This window comes from Trichomycterus rosablanca, chromosome 19 (genome assembly GCF_030014385.1).
Source record: "Trichomycterus rosablanca isolate fTriRos1 chromosome 19, fTriRos1.hap1, whole genome shotgun sequence".
Lineage (NCBI taxonomy): Eukaryota > Metazoa > Chordata > Actinopteri > Siluriformes > Trichomycteridae > Trichomycterus > Trichomycterus rosablanca.
The window spans coordinates 1,076,937-1,088,153 of NC_086006.1; the positions used below are offsets into that span (position 1 = coordinate 1,076,937).

The 11,217-nt window shown below is 38.1% G+C and overlaps 1 protein-coding gene across 1 annotated transcript; it reads left to right on the forward strand.

Annotated features, from left to right (window-relative positions):
- Window positions 1-1,103: 1,103 nt before the first annotated feature.
- On the forward strand, window positions 1,104-10,579 carry elovl4b (ELOVL fatty acid elongase 4b). Its single transcript, XM_063015407.1, has 7 exons — window positions 1,104-1,209; window positions 4,847-4,929; window positions 5,340-5,527; window positions 7,699-7,779; window positions 8,239-8,410; window positions 8,832-8,959; window positions 9,665-10,579. Exons 2-7 carry the CDS (start codon window positions 4,863-4,865, stop codon window positions 9,953-9,955), a joined length of 927 nt encoding a protein of 308 aa, XP_062871477.1. The 5' UTR covers window positions 1,104-1,209; window positions 4,847-4,862; the 3' UTR covers window positions 9,956-10,579.
- The last annotated feature ends 638 nt before the right edge of the window (window positions 10,580-11,217 follow it).

Consider the following 11,217-nt stretch of genomic DNA (forward strand, 5'->3'; position numbering starts at 1 on the left):
TATCATTTCTAAATAAAAGCCTTTATATTGTTATTTTTCTATTTTTTTAAATATAGACTGTTATAAAAAGAAATTCTCTAGTTTCCACAGAATAATTCCACTTCATAATGATAGTACACCATCTGTAGATGTTACTCAGTTAATTTCAAGCAATTCTGATGTTTCATTTCAAAATAAAGGCCCTTTATATTGTCAAATTTCCATTATTTTCAATATAGATTTTTTATAAAAAGGAATTCTCTAGTTTCCACAGAATAATTCCACTTCATAATGATAGAACACCATCTGTAGTTTACACTCAGTTAATATCAAGTAATTCTGATGTGTCATTTCTAAATAAAGGCCTTTATATAGTTATTTTTCTATTGTTTTCACTCTTGACTGTTATTAAAAAGAATTCATATTTTTAAGTGATATTTTTATATATATTTTAACTGATGTATTCATATCTTTTAAGTGATATATTTATATATATTTGTAACCGATATATTTTTATATTTTTCGCTGATATATCTATATATTTTCAACTGATATATTTTTAACTGATGTATTTATATATTTGTGTTGTGTAACATTAGGAGAACTTTTACATAACGTTAGCGAAAGTTGTGGGAACGTTCCCTGTTAGCTGGGTTGTTGTCTTCATATTTTAACTTGTGCGCTTTTTGTAAATATTATGTCTTCATTTCAATAAAAATGTTCAATAATGAGAATTATATAGGGCTTTATTTTTAAAAGATCATTTTTCTCTCTTATCTCACATTTATTGTCTTGATGTCGACAACAGTGGAGTGAAGGGGCTCAAAAACGAGGGGACAGGAGGGAAGTGTTCCATTACACACTCAGTGTTCTAACCCCTAGGTAGGGAACACGGTGACCCCTAGGTAGGGAACAAGAAGCTAAGCTCCGCCCCCTGCGCGCGCCACTGAACAACGGGCCCAGTTGCCGGCGCGCGACACCACAGAGATCGGGGCGCGTGGAGGACATGACACCTTGCGGGGGGGTCCGGAGACTTATTTTTCTTTTACCTGTTTAAAGATTTATAGATAAAAGAGTGTTTATAGATCTTTAGAATAAAGCCTGCTCGGTCTGGTGCACTTTGATGTGTGTGTCTGATGAACGGTTAGTGATTGTAGTTATTTAAAGATCTAGGAACGGAAGGCTGTTGGACCGGATGCTGGTGTAGAATTTCTCATCTCCAGCAGAGAGGTAAGATCTCAGATCACCTGCTGCTGCTCACTGGAGCTCAGAGACGGATTCATTATTCAGCTGAACCGCGGTTCTACACATATGAGTTCCAGAAAAGAACCGACATGAAAGCTGTTGGTGTGGAAAGTTCTAAAATGTCCTTTTAACTCCTCAGTAGTGATTAGAATGGACTTCTCTGTGCCCATACAAGTAGATCTAGTCTGGAGAGCTCTGTATAGATATGTGCAGGTCACAGGACCTCACAGTTTACTGCAGAATGAGAAGGATGCTGGTTTGAGCCCCTGCGCTGCGAAGCTGACACTGTTGGGCCCCTGAGCAAGGCCCTGATTCCCTAATTGCTTGCATTTGTGATTGGACACAAGGTCACAAACATGCTGTGACTGGAAATGGTGTGTAATTTATTTATTTTATAGAATTAATTTTATACACTTCATAGCAAGGGGTGTGGCTGAACACCTGATCCTAATAATTAGAAGCAGCGTCCACATACTTTTGCAACAGTCTTCGGTAAGTGTTCAGACCGCTCGCCGGTGTCTGGTTATGGTGAGTGATGGTGATTAGGTTGGACCGAATGTGGGTCGTGCCACACTCCTCCTCTAAGCTCGCAGATCAAGTGGATTTACGGTCTGGTGACGAGTGTGTTGGAAAGCTGCTGACACACACGCGGGGCTTCAGGGCCCCAGAGGGACCTTGTTCCTACAGCCCGTGTGTTTATTTCATCTGAAGACTCGTCAGTTCATCACACGGGACTGATGGTTCCACAAAAGTGCAGCGGTCGTCATGTTGTACCTGCGTGAACCTCTTTATAATCATCATCATTCATCAGCAGCAAAATCTGTAAAATAAAAATTGGAAATAAAATGATGAATGAATAAATATTATGGTGCTTGAGTTGCATGGTGGTCTGTTAGCCCACCGTATAATGGCACCATGTGATGTTGCCCATCTGGGTATATCACATACCGCAGTTTGGTCAGCGGTGAAGCTACTGGACTAAGATAAGATAAGATAAAAGATAAGATAAGATATAAGATAAGAAAGATAAGATTAAGATAAGATATAAGATAAGAAAGATAAGATAAGAAAGATAAGATACGATAAAGATAAAGATAAGATAAGAAAGATAAGATAAGATAAAGATAAGAAAGATAAGATAAAGATAAGATAAGATAAGATAAAGATAAGAAAGATAAGATAAGATAAAGATAAGATAAAGATAAGATAAGATAAAGATAAGAAATATAAGATAAGATTAAGATAAGAAAGATAAGATAAAGATAAGATAAAGATAAGATAAGAAAGATAAGAAAGATAAGATAAAGATAAGATAAGAAAGATAAGATAAAGATAAGAAAGATAAGATAAAGATAAGATAAGAAAGATAAGAAAGATAAGATAAAGATAAGATAAGAAAGATAAGATAAAGATAAGATAAAGATAAGATAAAGATAAGATAAAGATAAAGATAAGATAAGATAAAGATAAGAAAGATAAGATAAAGATAAGATAAGATAAAGATAAGATAAAGATAAGATAAGATAAGATAAAGATAAAGATAAGATAAGATAAGATAAAGATAAGATAAAGATAAAGATAAGATAAGATAAAGATAAAGATAAAGATAAGATAAAGATAAGATAAAGATAAAGATAAGATAAGATAAAGATAAGAAAGATAAGATAAAGATAAGATAAGATAAAGATAAGATAAAGATAAGATAAAGATAAGATAAGAAAGATAAGATAAAGATAAGATAAGATAAAGATAAGATAAAGATAAGATAAAGATAAGATAAGATAAAGATAAGATAAGATAAAGATAAGATAAAGATAAGATAAAGATAAGATAAGATAAGATAAAGATAAAGATAAGATAAGATAAGATAAAGATAAGATAAAGATAAGATAAAGATAAGATAAAGATAAGATAAGATAAAGATAAGATAAGATAAAGATAAGATAAAGATAAGATAAAGATAAGATAAGATAAGATAAAGATAAAGATAAGATAAGATAAGATAAAGATAAGATAAAGATAAGATAAAGATAAGATAAGATAAGATAAAGATAAAGATAAGATAAGATAAGATAAAGATAAGATAAAGATAAAGATAAGATAAGATAAAGATAAAGATAAAGATAAGATAAAGATAAGATAAAGATAAAGATAAGATAAGATAAAGATAAGAAAGATAAGATAAAGATAAGATAAGATAAAGATAAGATAAAGATAAGATAAAGATAAGATAAGAAAGATAAGATAAAGATAAGATAAGATAAAGATAAGATAAAGATAAGATAAAGATAAGATAAGATAAAGATAAGATAAGATAAAGATAAGATAAAGATAAGATAAAGATAAGATAAGATAAAGATAAGATAAGATAAAGATAAGATAAGATAAAGATAAGATAAGAAAGATAAGATAAAGATAAGATAAGATAAAGATAAGATAAAGATAAGATAAAGATAAGATAAGATAAAGATAAGATAAGATAAAGATAAGATAAGATAAAGATAAGATAAGATAAAGATAAGATAAAGATAAGATAAGAAAGATAAGATAAAGATAAGATAAAGATAAGATAAGAAAGATAAGATAAAGATAAGATAAGAAAGATAAGAAAGATAAGATAAAGATAAGATAAAGATAAGATAAGAAAGATAAGATAAAGATAAGATAAAGATAAGATAAAGATAAGATAAAGATAAAGATAAGATAAGATAAAGATAAGAAAGATAAGATAAAGATAAGATAAGATAAAGATAAGATAAAGATAAGATAAAGATAAGATAAAGATAAAGATAAAGATAAGATAAGATAAGATAAAGATAAAGATAAGATAAGATAAGATAAAGATAAGATAAAGATAAAGATAAGATAAGATAAAGATAAAGATAAAGATAAGATAAAGATAAGATAAAGATAAAGATAAGATAAGATAAAGATAAGAAAGATAAGATAAAGATAAGATTAAGATAAGATAAAGATAAGATAAAGATAAGATAAAGATAAGATAAAGATAAGATAAGAAAGATAAGATAAAGATAAGATAAGATAAAGATAAGATAAAGATAAGATAAAGATAAGATAAGAAAGATAAGATAAAGATAAGATAAGATAAAGATAAGATAAAGATAAGATAAAGATAAGATAAAGATAAGATCGCCTTTTATTATCCCACAGGGGGAAATTTGTAGTGTTACAGCAGCTTTCAAGAATACAAAAAATAGAAAATTACAGTGTTTACATGTATGTACACATATATTAAAAAGTAAGAATATGTAAAAGTTACAAAAATATAAACAGTATTTATGAAGGAAGTTAACCAAATATTGCACAGTTATTAAAAAGTATTGTACAAAGTACAGCAGGTATTGTGATCAGTGATCAGAGGCTCAGGTTACCACTGTTGGACCCCTGAGCACGACCCTTAACCCTCAATTGCTTGCGTTGTATAAGGTCGCAGTTTTTTGTCTGCCAAATGACGTAAATACAATCCAAACTAGGTATAAAAGGCCCTCAGGGGCCCCACAGAGGCACCTTGGTGGTCTTGGGTCCTTAAGGTCCAGATTATTGGTTCAGTACTTTTAACTGCTGAGTATTTATGTGGACGCTGTTTCTGTGGTGATTACAGGACGATCGAGCGAATCATGGACGCGGTGCTTCATCTCATGAACGATACGGCACAATTCTACACGTGGAGCCTTACAATAGCAGGTAACTCTATATCCACTCTCCAAAAGTATGTGGACACCCTGATTAACTCCTGGGTTCAGGATCACACACAAGATAATAACGAGGTGCCGAACGCTCATGATGGAAGGGTTCCTGAACATGACATCAGCTACATGTGCTGTTACTGTAAACTAGAGATGTCTGGGAGCAACAACAGCTCAGCTTGAGCAACAGTCCATGGCACCAGTTTGGGGAATACCGTGTCCTGTTCTGGTATGGCAGTGCCCAACAACAGTGCCCGGGTAAATAATGCTCTTGTTGCTAAACAGAAGTGAATCCCTGCATCCATGTTCCAAAATGTAGTGGAAAGCCCCGTCAGAAGCTGGTACCAGCGCCGTAGTAATGCCCGTGGGTTTGGATATGATGATCTGTGTGTGTTTGTGTGTGTTTAGATAAAAGGGTGGAGCGATGGCCGATGATGTCATCACCACTGCCCACTCTGGGCATCAGTGCTCTATATTTGCTCTTCCTGTGGGCGGGGCCACGCTACATGCAGCATGGCGAGGCCTTCCAGCTCCGCAAAACCCTCATCGTCTACAACTTCAGCATGGTTCTGCTCAACTTCTACATCTGCAAAGAGGTGCGCATGCTCCATCCCACTCTCACCCATCCATCCATCCATTCATCTCTACCTCCATCCATCCATTCATCTCTACCTCCATCCATCCCACCACCATCCATCCCTCCATTCATTCCTCCATTCATCCCTTCATCCATCCATCTCTACCTCCATCCAACCATTCATCCATCATCCATCTCTACCTCCATCCATCCATCCATCCCTCCATCCAACCATTCATCCATCCATCCAAACCTTCCATCCATCTCTCCATCCATCCCTACCATATCCGACTTTACCTCCCTCCATCCCACCTTCATCCATCCATCCAACCATTCATCCATCTATCATCCAACCCTACCTCCATCTAAGCATTTATCCATCCATCTCTACCTCCATCCATCCATTCATCCCTCCATTCATCCATCCTTCCATTCATCCCTTCATCCATCCATCTCTACCTCCATCCAACCATTCATCCATCATCCATCTCTACCTCCATCCATCCCTCCATCCATCCCTCCATCCAACCATTCATCCATCCATCCAAACCTTCCATCCATCTCTCCATCCATCCCTACCATATCCGACTTTACCTCCCTCCATCCCACCTTCATCCATCCATCCAACCATTCATCCATCTATCATCCAACCCTACCTCCATCTAAGCATTTATCCATCCATCCCTACCTCCATTCATTTATTCACCACTTCATCCATCCCTCCCTCCATCCATCCATCCCTTCATCTATCCATCCCTTCATCTATCCATCTCTCCATCCATCCATCCATCCCTTCATCTATCCATCCCTCCATCCATCCCTTCATCTATCCATCCCTTCATCTATCCATCCCTCCATCCATCCCTTCATCTATCTATCCATCCCTCCATCCAACCATTCATCCATCCATCCCTCCATCCATCCCTTCATCTATCCATCCCTTCATCTATCCATCCCTCCATCCATCCCTTCATCTATCCATCCCTCCATCCATCCCTTCATCTATCCATCCCTCCATCCATCCCTTCATCTATCCATCCCTTCATCTATCCATCCCTCCATCCATCCCTTCATCTATCCATCCCTCCATCCAACCATTCATCCATCCATTCATCCATCCATCCAAACCTTCCATCCATCTCTCCATCCATCCCTACCATATCCGACTTTACCCCGCTCCATCCCACCTTCATCCATCTATCATCCAACCATTCATCCATCTATCATCCAACCATTCATCCATCTATCATCCAACCATTCATCCATCTATCATCCAACCCTACCTCCATCCAAGCATTTATCCATCCATCCATCCCTACCTCCATTCATTTATTCACTACTCCATCCATCCATTCATCCATCTATCCCTACCTACATCCAACTTTACCTCCATCCCTCTATCCATCCAGCCACCCATCATCAATACACATTACCTCCATCCATTCATCCATCCATCCCTTCATCCATACCTCCATCCAAACCTACCTCTATCCATTCATTCACCACTCCATCCATCCAAACCATTCATCCATCCATCCATCCATCCATCCAACCCTACCGCCATTCATCCATCCAACATTACCTCCATCCATTCCATCCATCCTTACCTCCATCCAAACCTACCTCTATCCATTCATTCACCACTCCATCCATCCAAACCATTCATCCATCTCTACCTCCATCCAACCATTCATCCATCATCCATCTCTACCTCCATCCAACCATTCATCCATCCATCCATTCATCTCACCCCATCCATCATCCATTCCTACCTACCTCCAACCATTCATTTATCCATCCATCCAACCATTCATCCATCTCTACCTCCATCCAACCACCCATTATCCATCCACATTACCTCCATCCAATCATTCATCCATCCAAACCTACCTCTATCCATTCATCCACCACTCCATCTATCCAAACCTTTCATCCATCCATCCATCCAACCCTACCGCCATTCAACTTTATCTTCCTCCAACCCTACCGCCATTCATCTATCCAACATTACCTCCATCCATTCCATCTATCCCTATCTCCATCCAACCCTACCTCCATCTATTAATCTTCCTTACCTCCATCCATTCCATCCAACCTTATCGCCATTCGTCCATTCATACCTCCATCAATCCATCTATCCACTTATTCATCATTTAGTTCATCCGATCATCTTCTCTTTACTGTCTGTAGCTGCTGTTGGGCTCCAGAGCGGCGGGTTACAGTTACCTGTGCCAACCTGTTAAATACTCCAACGATGCCAACGAAGTCAGGGTGAGATCAACACACACACACACACACACACTTATTTATCCTTAATATCACCATGGTAACACTCATCCTTCCCAGTGGTCCTAAAGCTCAGTGCAAGTTCAGCACATGAGGGTGTTAAATGGTTTGTGAGTGAAGCTTACACTGCAGGAGCACTACGCTTCTCCTGACCTTTAACCCCTGCGCTGCTGACCTTAATCTTATTAAATCCCACATATTCCCTCACGCTCACACCAACTGTCACACGGCGCCTCAGAACAGCTCGAATACATCCACAGAAATCAGCACCTCAGTTCTGGAAGATCTGTACATACGTGTCATGACAGAGACCTAGAACACAGCCTTGTGGAACACCAAACAACAAGAAATCCCGTCCTGTCCAGGAGAACATGGTGCAGATACATTTTTATTTGTCGTTGTTTGTGTGTGTGTGTGTGTGTGTGTGTGTGTGTGTGTGTGTAGATAGCATCTGCGTTGTGGTGGTACTACATCTCTAAAGGGGTGGAATTTTTAGACACAGTGTTCTTCATCATGAGGAAGAAGTTCAACCAGGTCAGCTTCCTGCACGTCTACCACCACTGTACCATGTTCATCCTCTGGTGGATCGGTGTCAAGTGGGTTCCTGGAGGCCAGTGTAAGGACACACACACACACACACACACACACACAAACACATTTGTTTTGATTTATATTAATTTATACCTCCCAAAATACCCAATCAGACCACAGTAAAAAACACTTGACTAACAGGACTTTGGTGGACACCACATCAGGACGTGAATGATCGTTAGATGAACCAGTTAGTGAGTTAGGGGGATGGGGGCTTCAGGAACCATATGCTCCAGTCTAAAGCCTAAAGCTCTTTAACCCTCCTGTGTTCTTCATGACCTACCGACGTTCCTTCTGTTTCTCCACATCAGTGTTTTCGAACCGTCAGGGCCCTCTATAATCCTAACTGGCCCTCTATAACAATTAGAAGTGGTGTCCACATATTTTTGGTCATATAGTTATGAGTAATAATGAAATCATAATTAATATAATCCATTTTTACGCAGCGTTTTTTGGAGCGACGATAAATTCTGGGATTCACGTTGTGATGTACAGTTACTACGGTCTCGCTGCTGTGGGTCCTCACATGCACAAATACCTGTGGTGGAAGAAACACCTCACCATCATCCAGATGGTAAATACTGAATTCATTCATTCATTCATTTTACATTCATCACTCGTTCATCTCACATTCATCATTCATCACTCGTTCATCTCACATTCATCTTACATTTATCTCACACTCGTCACTGATTCATCACTCGTTCATCATACATTTGTCACATTCATCACTTGTTCATTTTACATTCATCACTCGTTCATCATTTGTTCATCTCACACATCACTGATTCATCACTCGTTCATTATCCATTCATCACTCGTTCATTATTCATCACTTGTTCATTTCACATTTATCACTTATTCATCACTCGTTCATCTCACAATCTTTCGTTCATCAATCTTTTATCATATTCATCTCACATTCATCACTCATTCAACAATACTCACTCATTCATTAATCATTTATTATACATTCATAACTTGTTCATCTCACATTCATCATTCAATCTTCACTTGTTCATCACTCATCACTCATTTATCATTTATTTATTACCTCATTCATCACTCATTCATCATTTATTTATTACTCATTCATTAATCATTTATTATACATTCATCACTCATTCATCTCACATTGATCACTCATTCATCATTCATCACTTATTTATCATTCGTTTTTCACTCATTCATCCAGTCACCACTCATTCACCATTCATTCATCACCCAGCATGCATTATCAGTCTGATGCGTCCACTTTCTTTTCGGCTCCGTGTTGTAGATTCAGTTCCACGTGACTATCGGCCACGCCGCTCACTCTCTGTACTCGGGCTGTCCGTTCCCGGCGTGGATGCAGTGGGCGCTCATCGGCTACGCCATCACCTTCATCATCCTCTTCGCCAACTTCTACTACCAAACCTACCGACTGCGGCCACGTTCCAAGTCACACAGGGCCTCGTCCAACGGCGTCGCGGCGTCCGTCACCGCGCTGACCAACGGTTCAGCCAAGAGCTCGGGGCACGGCGAGGAGAACGGCGGCGAACAGAAGAGAGGAAGAAGAAAGCGAGAGTGACGGGGAGGATGGAGGAGGGTTGGTGTATATAACCGGTACTGATGGACTGATGGGGAGGTTTGGAGGGATGTAGGGAGCTGACAGGGCGAGCGGCTAGATCTCGTTTACACTGCGGAGAGCTTGAGAAAAATTAGCGCGCTGCCACGTTACTTGATTTTAATGATTTTTTAAAATTTGTATTATGTTTTTTTTCTTTTTTGAAGGGCAAACTGGATCAAAATTTTTCTAATTTGCTAGTAAACATGGCTACTGGTTTTATTTTAATATAATTATCAAGCTAATGTTAGTGAGATGCTGCTGGAGAGAAAACAGTGACAAAACAATCGTTTATTCATTTATTGTCTGTTTTATCCTGGTCTGGGTAGTGGTGAGTCCGGTTCCACCAGAAGGAAAAACAATCATGAATGCCCCCCCCCCCCCCCCCCTGTCTATGTCTATATAGTGGAAAGGAACCAGGATCAGGTCCCGGCAGAAACTCAGAACTCTGGTATGAGTATTATGTTAATAATAAAACATTATTATAATTGTTATTATTATTATTGGTTTGCATAGAAAATATATAGAAATAATTCATTAATGATTAAGCTTTCTGTATATTTTATGGTACCGCTGCTGTAAAAAATAAACATTGTTATTGTAATTATTGTGCTCAAATCTTCTTTCTTTGTTCTATTTTCTTATTGATTTTTGTATTTCTTTATTCTTTTGTCTCTATTTTCTATCCTCTGTGTGTCTGTTTCTTTGATCTTTTTTCTCTTTCTTTGATCTTTTTTATTTGTTTCTTTGATCTTTTTTCTCTTTCTTTGATCGTTTTGTCTCTTTCTTTGATCTTTTTTATCTGTTTTTTTGAAGGCAGGATGCTGATCAGAATGTGAACATAAATTTAGCATTTTTTTTGCTGAGCATCATCTGCATCTCCTCGTCCTGGTCTGTTTTCTCGGGAGTTCCTCAGGGTGACAGAGGAGCAGAATTGGGACAGAGGGCAGGGTGGAGTGTCCCTCTCAGGTGGATCTGATCTAAGTAAATTGGATTTGGCAGTAAAAGAGCTTATGAACCCACGTCACTCAGAGAGGTTCTACAGGAGAGAGAGAGGGGGGGTCAGTCAGAACCACCGTCCCTAATCTAATCCAGCAGGTCTGCTCAGGACACTGAAAAAACACAACGCTGTACAACACACGTGCACTATGTGGCTATATCCAAACTGTATCATATAGCAAACTATATTTAATAGTAATCTGAAGGTTGCTGGCTCAAACCCCACC